The 27052-nt window shown below is 35.2% G+C and overlaps 1 protein-coding gene across 1 annotated transcript in view; it reads right to left on the bottom strand.

The window, feature by feature from the left end:
• The window catches only part of RNF217 (ring finger protein 217), a 127899-nt gene that overhangs the window by 11598 nt on the left and 89249 nt on the right, over positions 1-27052 (bottom strand). The window contains exon 3 of the mRNA XM_023230699.2: positions 15775-15939. Coding sequence (XP_023086467.1) covers positions 15775-15939 — 165 coding nt within the window. The remainder of the gene's footprint in view (positions 1-15774; positions 15940-27052) is intronic.

Below are 27052 nucleotides of genomic sequence, written 5' to 3'. Positions count from 1 at the left end.
TCTATCTATCTATCTATCTATCTATCTATCTATCTATCTATCTATCTTCTGTCTACCTACCTACCTAACTGGAAGTTTCTTGGTGACTGTGACCATTCTGAAGAAGTAATAATTAAGTGGAACACAGCATATTACAGACGGGTGCTTCATACATAGGGAAATGAAGCGACCAAGGAAAAAAAGTTTGCCAATTGGCTGGCAGGACTTTATGTATTCAAAATTGTTAGGTGAACTGGGAGATGAAATGTTCATTCCTTTCCAGTGGCTGGCTGACACCTGGCAGGTAAGCTTCAGCCTTACAGGGAGGCTGGAAAGAACATGATCTTTGACTTCACAAAGCCCTGTGTTTGAATTCTAGCTCCACTAGCTGTTTAAAAAGAAGTTACTTTACCTCTCCCAAGTGTCAAGTTAGAAAATATTCCTTACCAAGCAGTGTAAAATGCGATAACCTATGCACAGCGCCAAACTCGTTTTGGCCCATAGGGAGTCAGGTCAATATAAGTTGTCTCCCATCTACGCATTCCCATTTACCCACTTAACATGCCAGAAATCAAATACCTGGGTATTTTAGCTGCAAGTTCCTGGATTGCCAGGCAGTCCCCTTTCTTACTGCTTCATATGGGCAATTCTTAGGCTGACGCTGGACCAGAGAGTGCTTTCCTAGATAGGCAAGGGTGCGGTCAAGGGCATATAAGCACCTAGGGTCAAGGGTTACCAACAAATCATGATTTGGGCAAGAAAAGCAAAATCATGTTTCTTGCTATGGGTTGCCTCATCCTTTTTTAGTCATGGTGAGTTTTTTTCCTTTTATGTGACAGACCAGTAGCAGTGGATCCAGGTTTTGCGAGGCCTGTAGATTGTTTAATTTGAGAAGCCTTCTTTAAGCAAAATAATGCAACTTACAAATATCAGTTAGATACAAGGCCTAAGAAGGGGCCTGTGCAGGTGAAGGTCTTTGAAGCTTAAGCCCTTTAGCTTTCTGTAAGTCAGTCCCTAGTCCAGCACTTACCCTCCGTTGTTCATGTTTATCAATGGTTACTGTAGCCACATCCATTTAGCACAGTAAATGGCATTAGGAATACCACAGGCCAACAGCCCTACAGGATCTCTGAATCATTTCTGATCCTTATTTAAACCACATGAGCACCATGGAGGTGGGATAAAATCATCCAGGAAAAAGAGAGGTGGGATAAAATGTTTGAAGACAAAAACCCGAAGCATCGTACACTCAACTTTTTGACTATATGTTGTGTTTGATCTTAAAGTAGAGATAATACGACTTAACAAATTTCCTGATTTGACACTGATAGCAGTGTCGTGGGTGATCTACCAAGGAAAGAGCACTGATTTTTGCTTAAAGCCTATTATGTGCCAAGCATTGTACACAGATTAGCACTTTGAAGCCTTACAACGGCACCATGAGATTGGCATTCTTTTTCATAACCAGAGCTCAGAAAAGTAATCTGCCTGAGCGATAATCCTTGTGAGTGAGAAAGGATTTTGAATTCATGTCTATTTCTCTATTATGCTAAGTAGTCTCTTATTATGAACTTAAAAGGTAACACCAGAATATCATCATATTATTTGCCAACCAGTCAGACAAACATGTCAGCTCTCCCTCCACAAGATATAGCTGTGTCTTCTTGCTTTTGCCATTCTATGCCATTCTTCCTTCAAATGGCATCACTTTTCCTGACAGAAAAACTTGTTCTAATAAGTTTTGCCTCATATTTCACATATAGTTTTCAGTGTAATTTTATATCTGTTTGTCATATTGCTTCCTTGGGTTCTAAAATCTTTATGTGGCCTATTTATTATTTCATTTAAATAATTAAGATTGCAATTTCTAGCCTTTCTCTTTTAACAGTCTTTCCTTATTAGCATTATTATATTCCAAACACAGCAGGCAACTAAAATACTGTTGATCAAATAATATTTCTGTACAGGAAGTAGTAAAATTGTAAGCTCTATAGTAACCTTGTACATTTTGGGATTATATGGCTCTATAGATTAATTTGAGTATTTTATACACATAATCATGGAAAAAATTGCTTCATCATTTACCAACTGTAAAGTACACAATGCTGCCTTTAATATTATTATGAATATATCTTGATTATATATGAATATTTTATTATTTGACACTAACAGAGAAATAAACTAACAAAATGCAAGTTAATCTGCAACAGGATACATTATTTTTCACATTTGCTAAGCAAGCTGTAATTCTGAACTCATACCACCGGGGGATAATACATTTCTTATGCTAATGAATTCTGCAAGTACATGTTTATCAGTCTCACTTTGTAACAGTGTCAGCTTTGTTTTTAAAACATAAAGTCTTAAAACATAGGTTTAAATTATATTTACAGAAAGTTCATTTTGTTCTCAATGAAGCTGTTTTTATTTTTTATTATAGCTCCCAAAATATTCATCAGTTTAGCTCTGCTAAAAAATAAACTAATTGCTCAAGTAGCTAAAATTTAGTACCAAAATTCTCTTTTTACTTAAAAGATGGAGAAAGACTAGGTATTCCTAATCCATTAGATAAAACTGACCACTCATAAACCACGAATGACATTTGATTTGTTAGTACTCATAGTTTCTTCTATCTATAACAAATAAGGATGACTGACATTTAAGGAACTGAATATTTAGGCACTAAGCATTACTTATATCTTTCTATACTTAAGGTGATAAGATGAAATGTTCAGAATGAGCTAGATATTCCCTTTTAAGAGTTTGATATTAAGTCTACATTGTTGTAGATGGAAATGACACAAGGACCCATTTTTGTCCCTAGGATATTCTTTAGAGGATAGATTAAAACCTGTAATAAGAGATTAATCTATATATACACATACTGGCAGATGCTCCAAGCTGAAAATATCATTGGTTGAAAACGGGCAAGTTGTAGACATGGGATGTGAAAACACAAAACATAACATCCAAAAAATGCTGGCAATCCAGTCCACCATGGGTATCAGTTGTTCACCCTCGTGATGGCGTGCGTGACTGCCAGCTGCAGCTCGCTGCCACTGCCCAGCTTACTGTGAGCCTGGGAAAACATCAAAATTCAAAAATCAAAGTATGGTTTCTACCAAATGCATGTTACTTTCACATCATGGAAAAGTTGAAAAATGATGAGAAAAGTCGAAACCATGTCAGACCATCCTAACTTGGGAACCATCCGCATGAAGAAAACAGTACCTGTCCTCCTTAAGTGGTTTACATTTAGTTCAATAAAATGCCCACAAAGTATCTAAAAAAATAGAACTGGAACATGGCCTTTTATTTTCAAACAAGGTTCTACCTAATCATAAGGTAGAAGAATAACAATAAATGAACTGCTAAACCTACAATGTTTTATGACTAAGTCAGTATACATCTGTATTTGTCTCCAGTTTCACCAAGAAATGAAGGCTTACTTTATTGTTTAAGCAGCATTTGATAACTAAATTGACTGTTACGTATTACTGCTCCCAACAAATATTTTACTCTAGATAAAATCCTAACCTCTAATTTATTTTTAAAAGTATTTTTATATATGTATTTCCTGCAACGACTTTTGATACCTGGAATAATTGATTAGAAACAAAAGTTACAAGGAAAGCTTTAAAAAAAATTTCCTGAAACTCAAACAAATCCCATTAAAAAGTGGACAAAGGACATGAACAGACATTTATCAAAAGAAGATATACCAACAGTCAACAAACATATGAAAAAAATGCTAGCATCACTAATTATCAGGGAAATGCAAATTAAAAACACAACGAGATACCACCTTACTCCTATAAGAATGGCCATAATTAAAAAGTCAAAAAACAATAGATGTTGGCATGAACGTGGTGAAAAGAAAACACTTTTATGTTTGTGGAACTGCAAGTTAGTACAATCACTATGGAAAACAGATTCTTTGAAGAACTAAAAGTAAAACTACCATTTGATCCAGCAATCCCACTGCTGAGTATCTATTCAAAAGAACAGAAGTCATTATATGAAAAATACACGTGCATGCACATGTTTATAGCAGCACAATTCACAGTTGCAAAGACGTGGAACCAACCTAAGTACCCATCAACCAATGAGTGGATAAAGAAAACATGCTATACAGACACCATGGAGTACTACTCAGGAGCATAAAAGAAATGAAATAATGTCTTTTGCAGAAACTTGGATGGAGCTGGAGGCCATTACTCTAAGTGAAGTAACTCAGAAATGGAAAACCAAATATCGTATGGTCTCAATGATAAGTGGGAGCTAAGTTATGGGGATGCAAAGGTATAAAGATGATCTCATGAAGTTTGGGGACTTGGAGTAGGGGGTAAGAGTGGGAAAGGGATGAGGGATAAAAGACTACGTACTGGGTAGTGTACACTGCTCGGATAATGGGTGCACTATAATCTCAGAAATCACCACTGAAGAATTTACCCATGTAACCAAAAACCAACTGTACCCCAAAAACTATTGAAATAAAAAAATCCCCTGAGATTTCACACCAGTCAGAATGGGTATTATTAAAAAGTCAAAAAACAGATGCTGGTGAGGCTGCAGAGAAAAGGGAATGCTTATACACTATTGCTGGGAATGGGGATTAGTTCAGTCACTGTGGAAAGCAGTTTGGAGATTTCTCAAAGAACTTAGAACTACAGTTGGACCCACAAGTCCTATCACTGGGTATATACCCAAAAGAAAATCATTTATGAAAAAGATGTACTTGCATGTTCATTGCAGCACTATTCACAATAGCAAACAAACTGAATCAACCTAGGTGCCCATCAACAGTGGATTGGATAAAGAAAATGTTATATAGATAGGCCATGGAATACTACTGAGCTATAAAAAAGAATGAAATCACATCCTTTGCAGCAATATGAATGCAGCTAAATTCAAGTAAGTAAAATGAATCCTCCACTGCCATGTCAGGGAGTCAACAGACAATTTCAAGGACTAGGTGTTAATTATCAGATGTAAAACTCCAAATGAACAAGAAGCAGTTGCTTCTATCACAGGGGACTATGTTGCAAAAATAAATAAGATGCTGATTTCAATATTATTTGGTGTCTCCTGCTATAATGTTAGCTTTTTAAGGCCAACATTCTGATAGCATTTTGTCTCCAAAGTACTGAGGTTTTTTTTGTTATAGAAAATTTCATATATTTCAAGTTATGTCTTATCATTAATTTATAATGACAAGAATTCATTAAAGTGCAGTATACTGTCCAAATCTCATTCCTCAGGGTAGAGCCGTACAATAAATGAGGCTAGTTTTCTTCCTTCTTCTTTACCACACTACTTCCCTGGATCCCACTGCCCCATGTTCTCAGAAATCTTCAGATGCTAGTTTTCCCCTCCTTCAGCTTCATCTTCCCCTCTCCTCTCTGTGATTATACATCCCATCCTACTAAATCCTTCCTTTAATTCCACCTGACCGTCTCCCCAATGATTACCCTCACCTTTTCATATTTACCACATTTTTCCAAAGAATACTCACTGTTCTTACTTGCATGTCAATTCTGCCTAAGCTGACTGCAATCCCATGTTGCTGAAACATCTAGCTGTCTTTCATTCATTTATTCATTCAACAAATACTTTGTTCATTGATAAAATCTGACAAGGCTCCTGCCTTTAAGGAGCTTATAGGTGTAGACAGATAGTAACTGATTGTACTAACAAATATATATTCATAAACTATGCCAAATGCTGTGAAGGAAAAGTAGAAAGTATGAAGACAGTACTCAATAGACAAGCTTGATCTGGTGTAAGGGTCAAAGGAGGTTTCTCTAATAAAATGACATTTGATTTAAGAAATGAAGGACAAGTAGCAGTTCATCAGTTAAGGGGACTTAAAGGTAGGGAGAGAATTCTAAATACAGCATATTTATGGCATTGTATCTACTAACTGAGAAGCACCCTGCACTAGCCCTGTTGCAGCATTCCTCACTCTACATTTTAAAACTCTTTAATTATCTGTATCCCTCCATTCAGACTCTCTACTCTCCCAGTCTATAAAATCTATGGGGGCCCAGATCATGTACTTCTTTTTCATTACTCATTAAAGGGCCTTGCACAGTACCAACATACAACATGTTCTTGATAAATACTTTTTAAAAAAAACACATGAATATTATACATGATCCCCTATCTGTCAAATATAATGAACATGTTTTAAATTTTTATCTTACTGTAGCTCTGTGCCATTTAATCAGTCGCTCAGTACCTCCTTCCCGACCTTTGATGTACTCTTGCTTCAGTGACATCTTTTTCCAGTTTCTCCTCTCCTCTTAGAGGTTCCTGTTCGTTCACCAAGCCCTTAATTCCATCCATGACTCACCACACTGCATTTGCTCCTTGGGTGATCACTTCCACATTCAAATGGTTTCAACTTTATTCCAACAAAGGTGGATCTTTATTTCTACTGACCTGGCGCCTGAGCTTCTAACTCACATAGCAACTGTTTGCTAGTTAGATACACCTATATCTCTTACTGTCATTTCAAAGTCAAGTGAACAAAACCAAACTTATCATCATTTCATGATTCACCACTGCAACAGAAAATAAATAAATCTAATTCTGTCTCCATTATTTTATTTTAGTTTATGGTATCACCATCCTTTTAGATACCCATACTAAATATTCGGTGGTTATCCTGTTTTTACTTCCCACATTCAACTTTCCATGGAGGTCAGATAGTTTTAGCCCCACAATATTTATCTAATTCTTTTCTCCTGCAGCCCTTTGACAACTAGCCTAGTTCATACTGTCATGATTTCCTTTTACACGTCTACAGCTACCACCATAAAATAAACAAGCAGCCAACCTAAAATATAAATCTGATACCATTATTCTCCTGCTTTTATTTTTCAATGGCCCCTATAGTCTGGAGGATACAACCCAACTATCTTAATGTTGTTTGCAAAGTCCCAGCTCTTGTTAGCTTCTCCAGCCGCACCTGTCACCACTTCCTTCCATAAACCATACGCTAAGTTAACCACAAAGTGCCTATGGCTCCCATAGACATCAAACACTTCCTGGCTCTGTGCCTTTGCAGTTTTAATTGTAATCTCCCTCTTCGGGATACCTTTCAACATGTCATCATCCATCCAACAATCCTCCACAACCTAGCTCCCCTGGATTCCTCAAGATGGTGTTAAGTCCTTTCGCCATGAACCCTCGTATAATACTCCCTGCAACATTCCACTTAAGTGCAATAGTGTTTATCACTGTCAGTCTAAGGACTATGTCTCCCTTCTGCAAGTTCCGCGAGAAAAAGAACCACATCCTACAGTGCACACAACAAATTCTCATTAAAAGTCCTTATAAGGTAGAATGAAAAAGTATATTCATTTATTTATTCAGCCATTATCTATTATTTAATGGTATATAAAGCCTGGTAGCAGCTCTAAATACTATCCAAAGCCTGGTAGCAGCTCTAAATACTAGAGGTAACTCAGAGAATAAAATAGATCAAATATCTGCTCTCATGGCTGCAAAATATGTTCATTATTTTATGTAGTGATAAGTAATATAATACTATGGAGAAAAAATAAGGCATATGGGAGGGGATAGTACCTACTGAGGTAGGGGAGGGTGGTTTGAAATTATAGATAAGGTGACCAAGGGAAGTTTTACTGAGAAGCTGAATTTTCCTCAAAAACATGTAAGAAGTGAGAGAGCTGGCCATGCACACATCTGTGGCAAGAACATTCCAGACAGAGGGACAAGGCAAGTCTGAGACCCTGTGAAGGGAGAATACCTGCTGTTTTGAAGCACAGCCAGCAGTGAAATTTGACAGTAGGAGGGTGAAGGAAGGAAAGATAAGGCTAGAGGAGTCACAGAGTAGGGACATGTCCGGAGGGTGACGGGTTCTATGGTCGTCATAGGACTAACTTTGCTCTGTGTGAGATAGGAACCACAGACAATTTTGAGCAGTGATGTAATCTGCGTTATGTTTAACAGCATCATTCTAGCTGCTAGGTTAACAATGTAGTGAAGAATGAGAAACCAGTTAGGAGGTTATCATACAAATCCTGGAGGGAGAAAGGTGATGATGGCTTGCCCCAGGTTAATGATAGTGGGGGTGCTGAGATGTGGTCACATTCGAAATTACTTTTTGTAGATTTTAGTGGCACAATCTACAAAACATAATGACTCATGGGACATGGGAGATGAAAGAAGCAGAGTCTGGGATAACCTAAAGTTCTTGGCCTGAGCAGCTAGAAGACTGAAGTGGCCATTTACTGAGACAGAGAAGCTAAGAGAAGAACCGTATTGCAGAGAAGAGAACATACGGTATTGGAGAAGTCTATTAGATCCGGTTGAAGATGGTGAGTAGCTGTTTGGACGTATAGCTTTTCTCACAGTTCCCCAAAACTTTATGATCTGCCTACCGACTGAGCCGACAGCAAAATGTGTGCTCTGTTTTTAATTCTATGGGTAGTTTGCTGTAGAAAGAGAAAGCAACTCTTAAAACCTGAAAGTAAATGAAAATGGAAACTAATGAATTACATAAGAAAGTTTTAGATCCTTTAGCAGAAATGTCTCCATCAGCACCCACAAGGAAAATGGACAGCCTTTTCCTCAACTTCCTGTCTACATAGATCACTGGAATTCATCCTTTGCAGAAGCCCTCATCATCTATAACAGAGCCCTCAACAGGTGCTCTCATGCGCCAGGAGACGCTTCAGAATTTAGTTGTTTTTGTTGGCATGTCTAGTTGTCACAAAGATGGTGAGGCTGGCATTTATGGATGTCATGCAATGTGTACCATATCCTGCACAATACAGAATTAAGCTTCTCTCCTGTAATTTTTAAATGCATCGACATTCATATTGGTAAAATTATGTTTGAAATATCTTGAGTTAAAACCAAACTCTATTTTACATATAAACACAAAATAACATTTGCATGGTTTTAATATACAATGAATTTTTCAGTTATATAACTACTGTGTAAATTGATGAGACTGGTTATATTTAGAACCTAATTCTACTTTATATAAGCCCACAACATGTTTGCATGGTTTTAATGTACACTACATTTTCTAGTACCCTAACTATATATATATACACACACACACACACACATACACACACATAAATACATGTATGTATATACATACAAGTATAGATGACATGCAATATATATATGTAAATAATAAATACACACATACTTATTTTGTCCTCATTTTAAAATATTAAATATAAAGGATAGGTATTGATAACATTCAAATTTCACTTCAAGGTTTCTTAAATCTAAATGCACGCCCAAATTTGACTGCTTCATTATTTCTTCATTTCTTCTTTTATTTCTTCATTTTTGGGTACCATAAACTGTCATGGTATCTGAGTATTTACATTTTAAAATATGCATTATTTCATTATAATATTTTCACTTATTTCTATTTTATAACTAAGACAACATATTGATTTTTAAAATAAAATATTATAAGTAGTCACATTATATTTAATCTCAGGATAGTAAGCAAGTACTAACATTATTTGTCATAAAAACAGGGATTGGATACAATGCAGTTAATATCCTAGAAAGTATGTGTCATCAAACAATCATGCTTCTAACAACTAAGGTCTAGAGCTTGGCATACCATAAAAACAGTGCCAATGATAACCCTTGCTCCAGAGTTAGTGATTTCAAGCAATCTGAGAGTTAAAAATGGTTTATCAGTAATTCAGGGAAAGCTATTTTATCCTGAATCGGCACTATTTGAAAGTAGTCATCAGCCTCTGAATGTGCTTTTGCAGTGATATATGAAGTACTAAGGAACTGCAGGATACCTATAAGATACAACATTAATACTTCACATTCTTATTTCAGCAACTGCAAGTTACATAGCCACAGATCTAAGAGACCACAAAAATGGCTTTTGTGTTGACCTTACGTGAACAGGGGAAAATTATCCATTTTCTTTGAGTCAATACATTCTTGCCCAAAGCATTCTGTTATAGGATTTAAGAGAATAAAATATCTAAAGGGAAATATCATGACAAGTAAATCCCTGTATTTCCACATTTATCATAAATTATGATTAAATACAATTCACTTTTTTTTTGCTTGCTTTTTTGGTCATTACTTAAAGTCTCTGAAACTGGTTCTGCATCTTGAAATGGTGGTAATTACCTCTTGTTTACAACTTTGAGAATTGAGACAACAAATGTAACTTACATACTACCAAGCCTGTTATGCTACAATTATTGTGCAAAACCTTAAAGTTTTATCAAATCACTTAATAGTGATGATCTGAATGGTACACTGAAAATCAGAATCTTAGTATCACATCTGAAGTTTGGATGAGACAATATATTTACAGTAACTACAAAGGAGACTGACATGCAATAAATGTCAGTACATGTTAGTGTTATTATTACTGTGTTAACACTACAAACAAAGCGCACCAGACAAAGGTACTTTATATAGAGATGGCATATCAGAATACAGAAATGACTATTCACATTTGATATTTCTTTTAAAGACAGAAAAGTAACTTCCTGTCATCTAGAAACCATGAATATGTTGACCCTAGAATAAAATAAATTGCAATTTAGTGTATATATGTGTGCCCGTGCTTAGTAACTGTTTATTTGCTTTTATAATGTATAATCCTGTTTTTAGCATGCATCTCACTTTTAATTTTTGACTTAGAAACTTTTCTTCTTAACTCAGACTTTAGTATCTAATCTGTGGTATAAAACAGTCTAAAATGAATTTTTGCATGACATTGAACAAATACTCTAATACTTCCAACAAAATTTAGATTGCCTACTTGCTTTAAATTTAATATTAAAACAATTATGAACTAGATTTGGTTTTGTAATGACTAAGTCTACAAACTAGATTTATTTTTGTGATAACTAAGATAACTAAAGAAGGCATTTCAAAATTAGCACATATTTTCCGTAGGCTAAGAATTTACATTCAGTAGAAAACTCATTGTTAAGATAAAAAATGGTGTTTCATAAGTGACTGAACAATACTTTGCATTAAGAAGCAATGAGGCTGTGGCTCATGCTTGTAATCCAGCACTGTGGGAGGCTGAGGCGGGTGGATCACCTGAGATCAGGAGTTCCAGGTCAGCCTGGTCAACGTGGTGAAACCTTGTCTCTACTAAAAACACAAAAATTAGCCGGGTGTGGTGGTGGGCACCTGTAATCCCAACTACTCGTGAGACTGACGCAGGAGAATCTCTTGAGCCTGGGAGGTGAAGGTTGCAGTGAGCCGAGACAGCACCACTGCACTCCATCCTGGGTGAGAAGAGCGAGACTCTGTCTCAAAAAAACAAACAAACAAAAAAATCAAAGAAAGGAACAACGAGATTCAAATAAAAAAGGCTAAGTAAACTTGATCTTAATGTGGTGGTGTTATGTTTTCATAAAAATATTCTATAAATACATTCTAGATATGTTTGTATATTTTTATCTTACTATAAAAATCATACTTGTAAGTAAGTATCTTGATTATGAGGAAAAAACTTTCAATGTTCATCCGTATTATCTGCCATAATACAATTATAAATAAACATTTTGATTTCTAAGCACAAGTCAAATCTCTTCATAATACTATATCATGTATTAAATTGGTCTATCCATTTGATAAAAAGGTAAAAGCTCACTAAGAGAGAAGTAATGTTTATAAATAAATAAGATAAAATTTTGTTTTGTTTAGAATACTAATTAAAATAATGAATTAATAGATTATCAAACCTTGCCTAGATTAGCAAATTTAACAAAGGCATAATCATTTAAAACTCACCAGTGTTAAGTACAGAATTTTCTTTAAAAATTAGCAGCAAGAAAAGAGACTATCATGTCTTATAATTTAAGATACAATTTAGAGATAAATTACAAATCATTTGATAAAGGGAAAGTCATCCCATAAACACAATTAGGTTAGATGGTTTCAATTTGGAAAAATATTACTTCAGGTACCCAATGCATAATAAACACTAAAATAAATTATGGTTGGATTAAACAGTTAAAATATTAAAAAATCAGATAGTTAAAAGAAAGGAAGAAAATTGAACTTTTAATCAAACTTCTGAATAAATGACTTTTTAAACTTAGAAGCAACATATTTACAAAAGATATACAAAGATAAGTAAATATACAAAAATATGTGTTCATATCGTATATGTGCTTGTGTATTTGACCACAAAGAAAGAGAATAATTTGGTCAAACAAAAATAAAAATCATTAAACAATACATATGCAAATCAATTAAGTAAAAAAAAAAAAAAAGAAAGAAAAACCTACCACTCAAAAAGGAAGAAAGAGAAAATAGGGAAAATGTGGAGAAAATAATGCCAGAAGTGGAATTTAAATATCTAAATAAAGAGCTCATATAATCTGATAATAAAAATATGCACCAAATTTCTATCTGATGTTATATCACCTTGATAAACAAATCATCTGAAAATCAAAATATGCACCCACATAAATGGGCAAAGGGTATGAACAGAAAAATTTAAAAGGGAGCATTACAAACTCAAAAATACATGAATTTATATTCAGCTTACAAGCAAACAGGAAAATATAAAATATAAGAAAAAATATTTTTAAATTATTAAATTAATATTTTAAAAAATACTTAAAATGCCAACAAATGCTCATACTGAAACAGGTTCTCAAACTTTCTAGGTGGAATTATAAATTGATTCATTCCTTTTAGAAAGCAAATTGCCAATATGTGCTAAATACTAAAAACTTGGATATTCTTTAACCCAATCATTCTACTTTTATAAATATATGCTTTCAAAGGTATAAAATATGGAAAAAAAATTCTAGATGAATATCATCCACACATTATTTATAATACACAATTTTTTTTTTTTTTTATTCTCAGAACAAACCAAGCAAGCCTTGGTATCCAATAGTGGAGGAATATTTAAGCAAGTGTTATACAGTTCATGGTTAATGAAATATATGTTTTGAAAACTATTTAGTAATATGAGAAATGTTTGCAATGTTAGGTGAAAATACTAATGATATTAAATTATTTGAACACCACAACTAAAGCTTTTTAAAAAGCCATTTAAATAGGGTGAAAGACCAAGGGCACACAATAAGATGTTAGGAGTGAGTATACTGGAGCAGCAGAATTCTGGGTGAATATTTTCCCTCTCTTTTCCAAATTTCTATCTGATGTTATATCACCTTGATAAACAAATCATCTGAAAATCAAAATATGGTTAGGCGTGGTGGCTCCGACCTGTAATCCCAGCACTTTGAGGTTAGGAGTTTGAGACCAACCTGGCCACAAAGGTGAAACCCTGTCTCTACTTAAAAAACAAAAATTACTCAGGCATGGTGGCTCATGCCTGTAATCCCAGCTACTTGGGAGGCTGAGGCATGAGAATTGCTTGGGCTTGGGAGGTGGAGGTCGCAGTGAGCCGAGATAGTGCCATTGTACTCCAGAATGGGGAACAGAGCGAGACTCTGTCTCAAAATAAATAAATAACAATATTTACTAAAAGTATGAACTAATTTAAAACATATACCTATAGTAGTGTACAAATATATATACTTTCATAACAAAATTGTAAATACATTTGGTTATCATGATTGAAAGCATTTATATGAAAATATGTGATAACTGTTTACCTGGAGGCATTATGTGAAAAATTCATTTCTTTTTCACAAATTCCTATCATCTTCCTACTTTATATTTAAAAATGGTAAAAGATATATTTATGAAAAGAAAGCCTTACCGTATAAAACAAAAATCAATTCACTGAGTAATACCTCCTCACGGGTTTCTGTTATAACAATAGAAATGTTTCATGGGGCAAAATATAATTTTAAGGTCCAACAAAAAAGGTAAAGTTTTAAAGTCACGCTTAAAAGAGAAAGAAAAATGAAACCATTTATACTTCAAATAAATCAAAAAATATGACTTAGACAGAAACTTCATAGAATCCAAATCCTACCAGAAAGTAGGCTCTCCGCTACAATGTAATAATGTCAACTGATTCCATGGTTCTTTTCCTTTCAGCTATTTAAAAGGTAACCCCTTTTAAAGCCCTGACCTTTTAGTTACTACTTCAAAAGGGAACCAACATTTATGCTTTCTCTTAACAGTTTATCTACATTTGTTACAACTGTGGGAATTTGTTAGAGTATTCAGTAAATTCCCCATGGTTGGCTTCTTTTTCTTTCTTTACATTATAGTCCATTTAAGGTTGGGTTAACAGATGACAGTAATAAATGTATGTATTTTGTGTTACATCAGTTTATTCAGAATTTCCCCAATGTATAATGCTGTAGTGGAGTTCATTCCAAATTCAGCTGTAGAACCAGGCTAACTTGTAATTGTTTTTACAGCTTTCCAAAGGATATAAAGTGTACTTACGAATAACTGTTAAGTAGAATAACTTAACAGTACTCTAAGTCCCTATTGGTCTTTGTTTTGTTTGAAACTGAGCGGTAGCTTTGAATAAACTAAAAACGAAAGAGAAAGGGGGGAAAGGCCTCATTTTCTAGTTGTTCTGTAATGGAATGAAAAATAAGAGCACTGAGCCAACTGATGCAGTCATCTGAAGTAGCCCTAAAACAAAATGGGTGACTGTGGATGAATTTGCCTTCTACCAGGAAAACAAAGAAAACTTTAGGCCAAATATCTTCAGACATCACTTCTATTAGAAAGCCAGGTCATCTAAACTATTTCAAAAATTTCTTCCAATTGCTAAAAATGCAACACGTTATTTCATACAATACTTTTTCCTTACTATATTTGTAAACTAGCATGTGAATTTGGTATAGTAAATCTGTACATTTATTATTATTATGCTCATTTATAGGCTTAGAATATACTTTTACTTCTAACTGTATTCATAATTATTGAATTTTAAACATTTTCTGGCAATCAAGTTTCATTTATCTGGTGATAAGTCTCCAAGAAGTAATTGCAGAATTGTGCTTAAAAGATAATTAGGCCAATTTAGAGATTCTTTCCAAAAATAAATTTGGCAAAGGGTAGAAACCACATATGGCAAAGTGTACACGAACATATGATTTTCTAAAGTAAGATTTTTTAAAACTTTCAAACTTCAACAGATCCCTATACTGTAACTATCAAATCCAAAGTTTTCTGGTTGAATGTACTGGCTGACCTCCCCATAGAAGAGTCTTCCCTCGCTGTTGGCTTGGCTAACTTTCAGCACATCTAGGTCTGAGCTCAAACTGGCTGCTAAGTCTTGATTACTTGCATGATTATCAAAAGAAAGATGAAAAGTGGGATTCATAAAATCCCTAAGTCCTGATTTTAGCTATGAGCTTTTATTTCACCAGATTTGCAAAAAAGCAAAACAATCAGTTCAATTTAATGTAATTTTTAAGTGATCAGCAATGTCACCAAGGAAAGAAAAGCAAGATTGCAAGGATTCAAAGCCTATATAATTGAGAAGTAATTATAGTACATGTGGCAGACTAGAAATAATACTTTTATATCACTTTTATGCTATATTTTTCCTATAAAGTACATCCTCATTTTTAAATGTAATATAAGGACTCCAGTATCTTAAGTCAATATGTATATGTGGCCTCCTTAAATTTTGAAAAGTAATGCAAATAATAAGAATATACATTGTTTATCTATAAAAATTTTCAGTTTAATTATATAATTACTTTTTTAAAATAAAAAAGTAAATACTCTTTTACTACATACCTGCATTAAGACAGTTATAATTTGCTTCAATATTGTAAATATTGTTCAGTCATATCCAGATGTACATGTTTTTTCTTTTCCTCCTAAAAGTTATCTCACCTTGCACTTTGGACACTTCTGGGCATTCCTCTGCCCATGCTCAATTTCGCTGGCCCAGTGACGCAACAATTTGTCTCCTTTTTTGTACTCCTTGCAGTTAACACCTTCATGCCAAGGAGAGTGACACTTAAAACACCAGACGAATTGGCAGGTAGGGCACTGGATCTGTGTAAGAAAAAAATCATATTAATTACTAGTGGACATACTGAAAGTGTCTAAAAGGATAAGAAGCTGATGCTTGGGGAAATTAGCTAAAAGTTTATAATTTAAAATGCCTCCCCCTCTATAAGACCAAAACTACACTAAGATATGAATACTCTGTTACTAGGGGAAAGAATTGCTTTGGCGAGGATGACTTGGCTATTTGTAGGCTGTCCTGGAGTTAAACATTTGATTCTGCAAACCAATTTAGCTTTAGGAAAATCTCCCAGATTTTAAGTGCAATCTCCCAGATTGAACCTGAAGGCTCACAAGGCCCCAAATCCACACACTCAGGCTGCCCTTTAATTCACCTTTCCCTTGAACGAATTACCTAGCCATTTCCATTGTCTTCTTAAGAATGGCTTATTTCATTTTATTTTTTAAAAGCCCCACAGATGCTTCATCAAATAAAAAACACAGTAGCAGTCTGGGTGCAGTGGCTTATGCCTGTAATCCTAGCACACTTTGAGAGGCTGAGGCGGGTGGATCACTTGAGGTCAGGAGTTACAGACCAGCCTGACCAACATGGTGAAATCTCATTTCTACTAAAAATACAAAAATTAGGTGGGCATGTTGGTGCATGCTTGTAATCCCAGCTACTCAGGAGGATGACATGAGACATGAGAATCTCTTGAACCCAGGAGGTGGAGGTTGCAGTTGAGCCGAGGTCATGCCACTGCACTCCAGCCTGGGCGACAGTGAGACTCTGTGTCAAAGCAACAACAACAACAACAAAAATACAGTAACAAACTGCTAGAACAGCATTTGCTATGAAGCAGCATCTAAAATAATGGATACTCCTGGTGTGCTACCAATGTAAGGGAGGCTAATTATAAAAATAATGCAAAGCATTCTATTATTAGAAATATATCAATATAGTGGCCCTGTGGCCTGTACTTAGAAAACCATCAGAAACGGGCCTTCATATTTCACTATGTGGAGGGGTATATGACAGTGCATGTGTAAGTTTAGTAAGACTATGTCTTCTGCTTGACATGGAAGATATTTTACTCGACTTCCTTTATTTTGAATGATAGTGGAATATTCCATTCATACACATTATTTCCACTCCTAACTCTCTAAAAGCATATGAGTATAGCCTGACTTACAGAGCCTCATGTGATTACAATGGATTAATAAATTGTCTCATTATGAATTATATTTATAACTGACCACTCTCTTTGCTCCTCTACGTCACGTCACTGCAGCACGTGTGAATTTGCTGACTACATTTTAAAGGTTAGAATTTCCTTTGGTAAACTATACACAATATTGTCACTTAATTTTTTGGAAAACAACTTTTCTGACAATGGAGGATCTACTATATAGATTTTTGAAGTGGCAATTACAATCACAGCTCTTCTGTTAACAACACAAAGCACTGTAATTTTCACTTATGTCAAGAATGGATAATGCTCCTCCTGTGAAAATATGAAGTAAAAGTACTTCTGTTATTAACTTTATATAAAATTGGTATTCTGTCATGAGGCTTAAAAGATTTTCATGTTTATTTATTATTAAAATTCTGTTCAATGGTAATATCTATGCTTAATATGTCACATGCATTACTTATTTTCATCCTCAAAATAATGCTGGAAGGTAGATATGAACATCATCAGTTTACAGATGATGAAAATGAGACTCAGATAGATTAAATAACTTGTTGAAGGTAACAGAGAAAATATGTGTTAAGAAGGAATTTAAACGTAAGTTTGTCTGGCTCCACATTTAGCATACTTTTCACTATACTTCTTATACCAAACAGCATTTGTTCTTTGACAATTGGTAACTTAAAAATGTAGTAGTCAAAGATGGTCGTATCATTAAACTATTTAATAAGTCAGAATGCCACATGATTACCAAGATAAGGTGAACTTTGAAAATTCTTTTCAAGATCTACTCTATATAAATTGAGAAACTACTTGGTTTAACTAAAAAAGTTAAAAAAGAAAGAAAGGATGTTACTATTTAGTTATTTAAAATAACTGTTTTTTTCCTTTTTGATCATTACAATTAAAATAAATCATTTTTTAAAGAAAACAAGTTGAAGTAGATGAGATTCAGCTAAGAAAGCAATATAAAATCTTTACTTCCATTTGTCATTGAGCAATGAAGACTAGATGTAAATATCACATGGAGCCTTCCTTTTGAATGTAATGAATGAAATGAGGAAAGTAAGAAGAAAATGTTTTCCTTAGGCATCTACCATTAAGTCAGAAGACCTGAATAGTTAATTTAGTTATTTTCTACTGGACGTTATTCATAATTCTGAATCACTAGATTCTAGCATCATTAAATAAACTTTTTGAAAAGATCTCTCTAGTTTTTAACCAGTCTTAGATTATATTTATGAAATATCAGAATGAATGTAAAGATGCTTTGAAACTTGGATTCGCTCTATAAATGTCAGACATTGAATGGCTCAAAGATCCTTGTGACTAAGTGCTGAACTATCACATTTGTGAATCTCTAATGAAGACAATTACAGCAATGCATGATTCTCCTAAGGCACCGGAATAATAAAGAATCTGTTGCGTTGTTTCCACCCTGGGACTCTGGCTCATAATAAACAACCAAGTCCTACTGCAGATCCTATTGCAAATCCTCACCAACAGCACAGACTTAGTGGGAAACTGTGACCAGAGTTATGGGGCAGGATCTCAAGTGAATATGAATAAGTTAAATTCATACTGGATTGCTGTCTCTCACTGAAAACATCAAAATCACTATTTGCTTGGGATTAAAATCATAAAAGGACTAATAGCCAACTCCAACAACTTGGGTAATAAAAGACTACATGTGAAATTGTCCCAGATTTTTTGTTCTGAAGATGCCTCATTCATTTTGAACTTAATCACATTCAAAATTGGCCTTATGTAAACACATATAGACATCAACACTGCATCTTCCTCCACTCTTTTATTTACAGTTATTCTTCCACATGAAATGCTATCTCACAACCACAGACCCACCACATGGAGTGCCTGCCTTCTTAGTAATTACAGTCACACAGAAGTCATCATGCCCTGTCTTTGTGGCTCAAAGTGTGGTTGCAGGGCCAGAAACATCAGCATCACCTGAGAACTTGGTGAATTCATGAATCCTTAGACCTTAGAGCCAAAAGTGCTCATTTTCACAAGGTCCGAAGGTGATTCGTATGCATCCTCAGGTTTGAGAGGCTCTGCTTTATATCATGTGACTCCATCGCCCAGACCACAATTTATTGGACCAGGAATGAGTCCCTAAGCCAAAAACACGTATCCACTAGTTGGCAAGCTGCCTAAGTGTGTGGCATGAGCTTTGTGTAGCGGGGGTGCTCATTGTTGAATGGAGATTAGCCAAGATAGATTTTTCTCTCTTGAGGAGTGTCATGGAGATACAAAGGATGCCTTCATAGAGGCAAAGACAGAGAAGAGCTAAGCGACTACAATGCAGATCACTGGAGAAGGACACAGACATTGACTTTCGGTGAGATGACAGATGTGCTCTCACACTACCAGAGCTTGTGTCTGATTCTCTCTGAGGCCTGCCTGGACAGCTGCAGAGAATATTTTTCTGCCCTTCCTACTCCCCATGGAGCCTTAGGGTAAACCTCACTAATTGAGGTAGCCCAAGAAACAGCACATTTCTGCTTCTGGTAACTGGAGAGTAACTGGAAGAGTCCAATGAATTACATCTACTAAAATCTTATCTTGATCAAATGCTCCTTTCTTCAAGTTGTCTTCCCTATTCCTTGCAACCAGATTCAGTACCTTTCTTATGGAACTTCCATTAGGGATGTAGATGTTTAATCTCTCCAACAGCCCACAACTTCACTCCTCAGTGAACTGTGTTTGTCAAAGGCTTTGTCTCATATAAAATGAATGATTTTGCACACAGTTTAGGTACCACGTATCAGTTAACATTAAATGAATTCAAAGAAAAACCAACATATCTAATTTATGACTAGTGGCTGAGATGGTATTACTAATTCCTATATTATCAGATGATGTTTACTAAACACATTATCCTAATGAACTTTTACTGAACACTATGATCAATGCACAAACTCTTTTAAAAGAGGCAAGCAGGGCTTCAAGTGCTTCAAGAATCAAGTTATCAGAGCTAAGAATCTTGATTAGCTTTCTCCAGAATCCACAAAAGATAAAAGAACTTTACATTAGATTTTTGACGTTTGAATACCCTCAGTTTTACCAGAAATCTGTGCTATACTGGGATGAAAGTACACCGACTCACCTGCCCTAGGAAAATGGCATTTTCTCCTGATAATTCATCAAGTCAGGTAAGGAAACAACCCACAAAATAAAAACAGTGTCTAAAACCAAAGAAAACCCCAGATCATTATTTTCCTGCCTAAATTCTAGACACCCCTATACACATCATTATTTCAAATAAATCACAAAATATTTACTTATCAAATTCAAAATATTAGACAACATCCATGTGTAAAGTGGCATTGCAAATATAAGAGCTAATTCAGTTTTCCAAAAAGGATTTGCTTTACTAGAACCTCAGGTTCAGATTCTCAATAATGAAACACACTTATCAATTCATTTTCCTGTTCAACAAATATTTATTGGGCACTTTCAAGTAGCAGGAACTGCCTATGTTGATTGCATGCAGAAAGAAATGAAAATACTTGTCCTTAAGCAACTTACTAGGCTCTGACAGATATAAACCAAAAGAGCTATAAAGGCATATAGTAACTGCTAGAATAGAAGCTAGGACAAGTGGGTACCAAGGAAACAGGCTTCAGTGAAGGCTGGAACATAAGCGTTCAGAGAGAATGTGACCTTCAACAATGAGTAGAATGTTACCGAGACAAGTGTTGAGGTAACACTTTGGGTAGAGGGTCCATCCTGAGCCACCACACAGAGGCCCAAGAGCACATGATGCACTGGGGAAATAGCAAGTGTTCTAATGTAGCCTGAACAGAGATGTCACTTCAGCTAGCTCAACTTTGATCCTTGCTAAGTGTACAATAAACAGAGCCAGTAAGTTCCTATAATCCTGGCATGTCCCCCAAAATATGCCATGGTCCAGAAACTCTGCATAGGAAACATGTAAAAATCATGGCTGTCAGATTCAGGTATGTCCTAAAGAAATGAACCAAAATGGTAAATAACTGTGAAATCTTGTAGTTATTAGTTATAAAAATGTTTTAAAAACTGAAGATGCTTTTCTTGAAGATGAGCTGTGGAGAGGTACAGCATGTTATAGAGAGGAGAAAATGACTCTTGATGCATGGCTTCAAATACTTTCAAGGAAGCACTGTTTGCTCCCTTATAACATCAAATCCTAAAGCCAGATTGTGGCTTTGGAAAGAAAGGGTGGCAATGGAAAGAAATTCTCCAAATGGGAAAATATGTTTTGACTTCTTGCCTTGATCTTACTCCCTGAGATTTCACTGCGTACTTGGGGAGCTCTCCCTGCATGGAAATGCCAGTAACATACAGCCTTCATGAGACACTGCACCCTTGAACACAGTGCGAATGTGGCCAAGTGATCCTTGCCTTAGTTTCTCACAGCACAGCTAAAACTAAGCTGGAAAGGGAAAGAGAAACTTTCCTAAAGGCTGAGGACCAACAGCAGACCAAAACAAAATAAACAAATAAAACCACACACACACACACACACACACACACACAAAATGCAGAGTAACACATGACAAGGTAAGCTATATTGAGATATGGTGCTGTTTATATAAATAACCTTACTGAACTCCCTCAGTACTGGTTTCCTTTTACACATGCAACACAATTATTTATTACACAAAGCATTCACCTTAATACTAGCTTTTATGTTCAAGCCAGACTCATGCTTTTTTTTGGACAGCATGTCGAACTTGAGAATGGGGGTTGTTTGAAAAAGTACTCTCTCCCTAATTTGAAAATCACTATTCCATATCAGTGTGTCTTGCTCCTACCACCTGGAAACACCTTAGGCATTTACAGACTCTTCCTGTAAATCCACAGAGCAAAGCCCAGAGAAGCATTTGTCTGGGTCTATTTCTTGTCTGAGGACCCACTTCTTCACTGGTGAATACAAAGGGTACTGGAAAATTCTTCTCTGATTTGCATAGCCTAAAGTTCTGGCCAGAAAAATGTGGTATCATACTGTTTTGAACAAGATGTCCTGTTCTGAACACAACAGCATCAGGATGACATCTCACAAGAGGTACCCACATAAAGTAGCAAGAGGTCCATTGTGGTACAGTGTACAAAAGGAAATGGGAATATTCTCTGTGAGGAATAAGTGAAGGCAGGAGGGAAGCATACCTTAGCCCAAAGGTAACAATGAATTCTTTCAAATCTGAGGTTTTTGAAATGGAAAGGAATGATTCTATTAACAACAAGTTCCTTAACAAAAGCAGTGTTCAGAGTCTGCATGGCCAAGTGGTAGGAATATTGTAGAGGGCATCCGTGAACTGTGTACACAGCACCAGTAGATTCTCTTACAAATCTAAGTAGGTAAATATGGAAAGGTAGTACCACAGAGGGTGGTAGATAAAAAATCTAAGGTCTTCACTTTATTTCTTTCAGAATATCTTCCAGACCATTTTATAATGAACACCACACTTGGTCTACTTTAACACACTATCACGGGGGACATCAGAGAGAGGATTCTTCACTTGTTCATTGTGCTAAGGACCCAATGACAATGCGATAAAGTGAAAACAGTTCTTAGTACCACTGCAGGTCAATTTATCCTAGCTGCAAGATTTGATTATTACTATAGTTTTTTTTGTTTCTTTGTTTGTTTTTAAGGTGAAGTGTAGGCTAAAATATCAGATAAATTCCAACATTTGGCTGTTAGACGTTCAAGCACAAGTTAAAAACCTCTAAAAACATTGTGTCTAATTTATGCATCAAAAAAGCAAACAAAGAACAGCCTTAGCAAAACACTTCATTAGTAACTGAAGAAAGAAATGCTAATATAATTTAGTAGGCTTGCATCATAGCTGAGTGTTACATATTTTTTTCAAGGGTAATGTATGTAACACACACTTTATTTACACTGGCGTCTATCAACAGGGCCAGACAACTTTGTCTTTATCTGCCTCATAAATCTATGCCAACAACAACCATTTAAGAAACTACACTTTTTTCTATCTGCTCTTGACATGAGTGATATATTAATCCCAAGAGAAATCAGTGTGTGTTGTAAGTTACCCTAACCTTGCAGGGAAGATGCACAACCAGATTCTCCATTTGTAAACACTGTCAACTTAAAGTGATGGTGTTAGGGAAAACTGGAACAAAACAGCATACTAATTACATGTTCATGGGAAAACTTTACACATTTTTACATATGGGAAACAGTTCTCAAGTCATCTCTACCAGAAGGAAGATTAAGCACGTTTTAAAGTACACCAGTTCTCAACAACCGATTGATTTGACTGTATTCTTAAAGCCCTTAGAAAATTCTTTTACCACATGAGAAATATTTGTTTAGTGTTTATAAAATGTAATTTCTACTCAGAGGGTTTGTAAGAAAGAAAAAAAGACAGCTAGAGAAATAAGGTAAGAACACAGACAGAGTTTCTCCAGGGAATTTTATTGGCTTTTCTTCTTTCACCTGGTGGTGAAAGATGTGTCAAAAGTGCCATTGTATAAATTATCAAGATTCTGCTTAACCTTTGTGGGAAGAAGAGTGGGGATTATTATTAGTCTTGTCTGAAGAAAACCAACAAGAGAATTACCTCTAACATGTTCTCTAACATGTTGATGAGCATGACCTTCAACTCTTTCTCCAAATCGATATGAAAAGGGGGATCATTTCTTAAGTCTACACTTGGAATAAGAACGAAACTTAGAAATGCACCTACCTCAGTACAACTTGTATGAATAAAATAACTACTTTTAATCCTTTATACGTCTCTCCTCTTTTCCGTAACGAACTGCTATCACCTCCTCTATCTCCCAAAGAATATTTTTTTCATTTTCGTAAGTTCAATGACCATCCCTTTCACTGCTCCCAATATTGATGACTTCCACCAAATCACTCCTGAGTCATGTTTTCTGGACATCTCTTTGATGCCCTAAAGGGTCTTCAAACTTAAAACTATCAACATATTTCAAACTGAATTAATTTTCCATTTCCCAAACCTGCTCCTCCTCTTCCAGACATAGTCAATTTTACCCCTCCTTTATGCCCACTGTCCACCACTCACCCCATGTTTTACTTCAACTATATTCTTTTCTACTCCCCCATGCCCTTCTCAATACCCAGGGTTGCTCATTCTGCTTTCTTTGCCTAATAATAATAATAATCATAATCCTTTCCAGTATGTATCATACATGGTGCTAAGCAATTTATATGTGTGATCTCATTTAATTCTTACTATATTCTTATGATATAAGTACTATTACTATCCCCAGTTAAAGACGTGGAAACGATACTCAAGGTGACAGAGCTAGTGTGTGACAGGCTGAGAGTTTAATTCCAGTTTGAAAGCAGTGCTCTGACCTGCCTTTTCCATTCTGGTAAATGCAACATCTCAAGGCTTAATGTGTTTACTCTTAAATGAATTCTTCAACAAATATATTTTGAGTGCACCCTCTACCAGACATAGCGCTTGACACAGGTTAGCAGCAGTGAATTAAGTGAACCTGGACCTGGACTCCTAGAGACCAGTTAGAAAGAGAAACTTAAAGCAAATAACCACAAACACGTATCATAAAATCCCAGGTGATAACTGCTATGGTAAAAAGCTTTCGGTGTGGGTGATGTGTCTGTCTCCAGGCATCACATGAGGACATTAGAGTCACAACTTCAATATTTTTTATTTCTCCATCATTAACTTGTTCTCTTATTGATATGTGGTTGCTGTTGCACTGATAAATTATAGGAACTATTCAGGTTAGAAATTAGATTTCTAGTTGGAAATTGAAGTCAATCTGGTAGAAATGGAATGGTAAGCCTTTTTGGCATCATGACAAGAGTTTTAGGGAGACGAAGACAGAAATACTATGAGTGAAAAAGTGAGACTGGATTTGACAAAAGGCAAGGTTGTCTGAATGTAAATCTCTCAATTCACAAATGCACTTGTTCTATTTGATCTAGTATGAGTTTGACAATGTTCAGAACATAATGTAAAGCTCTATTTACTCAAATTTTTGCCAGAAGGGAATTGTTGGGTGTTGGGCCTAGAAGGATAAATGGACAGGTAAGAGCTCTAGTTACTGCTTATTGTTATATTCTTTTTACCCTTTATCCACCTGCTGAGTACAAACAATTTGACAAGTGGTCTTTACAAAAATTAAAACCCCCAAATATGATATTTTAGGTCTCAAACTTCATGTGAGAAGCACTATCGCAGCTATAAAACAGCTATAATATTTTCAAACAGCTGAACTGACAGCAAAAGCCATAATAAATTTTCAAAGAATGGCATCTTGGATCAAGATACTGTGAATCAATGACTCAGAATGATATTAAAATAAACATTACAAGGGTTTTATCAATAGATACAAACCCAGTTAAGCCTGTAAACATTACTATAAAGAGACGTTAAATTGCACAGATATGTCAGACAATAGCAGCAATCTTTTTTTTTTTCTGTTTCTGTTGCCTTATGATGCAATGTATTGTGTGTGAGTACTTGAATTCACTCCTCTTAAAGTTACAATAAATGACACCAATTTGGAACTACCTTATTCTATTGAATTTTTAAAAATACTGCAAAATAAAAAATGTTCACCTGTTCATCACAAAGAACAAAGATCTTAATCTCAGTACAGGGTGCCATACTGGGCCCATGAATCTCACAATTGGTTGGCTGGGGTATCCATGTCAGTGCTCTCCTTACCTATAATACCCAGACAGGTATGGGCATGTAAATCAGGTAGTTAATGTTAATGTAGACCACAGAGTTTCATGATGAAAAATGTTATATAAACTTTACACTAAAAGAAGTAAAAATTATTGCTTCAGGAATTACTTGAATCATTGCTAGAACTTTGTACAACACAGATCGAGGAGATTACAGACTTCTGTTATCGATCTTCTCTTCTACACTAGTAAAGAAGAGTAACAAAAATAATCATCCTCAAATTCTGTGGTAGTTTTACTCTTTTGAAATTTGCTGAAGTTTCATTTTATAGTGTAATGAGATATCCACCTCACACCCACTGCTGAGGATCTTAACTGCTTCATAATCAATATTTATTGTGTTGCTGAATTCCTCCTCACACCAAAGCAAATTTTTCTTTTCCTCTACTAATCGAAAGGAATCAGTTGAGTTTAACAAATTTAAGATGTTGATTCATTTGTCCCAGCTTCTCTCCTTACCCACAAATCAATAGACATTGGAGAAGCCTGACCTCTGGAAAATGTTACCAGAATAGCATGGGATCACTCAAAATTATATAAATATAGAATCTTCTATTTGTCAATTTTTACACATTTCACTCTCAATACATGTGTACTGTGATACATTACACTCATCACAACAGGATTTTGGTGATTTTAGATGAAATGAGACATAAAACATTTCACTGTTGCCATAATTTTGACTTAAATTATAACTCCATTACCCATTTCATGAAAACAACACATTTAAAAATTACTCAATTATTGCCACTCTAACTCAATTTTGTACATGTTTTCATTACTGCAATTTTAAAAATTAATATAGTCTGAGTTTCTATATATCAAATATTAGAAAAAAATTGAATATCCTAATTTATGGAATTATAAGCCCTTCTAAATTCCTGTTCTTACACAGTAACACACAACTGCAATAAAAATAACTTAAAATAATCTAAGGATATATAGCATGATATAAAAGTATTCTATTAATGTTCAGTTACCTTTCAACACCACTGTAGGGCAATACTTTAGTTATACAATTTTGCAACCTCAAAAATAATGCTTTTTATAGAAGGGAAAAAAAGGATTTTTTTTCTAACAGTTATACCTGATAGAGAATGGCTTACATAAAAACAGTAAATTAACTATGAGAGTCAAGCAGTTTCAAAGAACGACTCATGAAGAAGCTTTGATTAACCTACAAATACCGTAGCTTATCACTGCAACAGCAGAGGAAACTACCTGCTAAACCATGGTCCCCTCA

Source organism: Piliocolobus tephrosceles, chromosome 5 (genome assembly GCF_002776525.5).
Source record: "Piliocolobus tephrosceles isolate RC106 chromosome 5, ASM277652v3, whole genome shotgun sequence".
Taxonomy (NCBI): Eukaryota; Metazoa; Chordata; class Mammalia; order Primates; family Cercopithecidae; genus Piliocolobus; species Piliocolobus tephrosceles.
The sequence above is the reverse complement of the archived record's forward strand: the minus strand, read 5'-3'. Positions and strand labels throughout refer to the sequence as shown.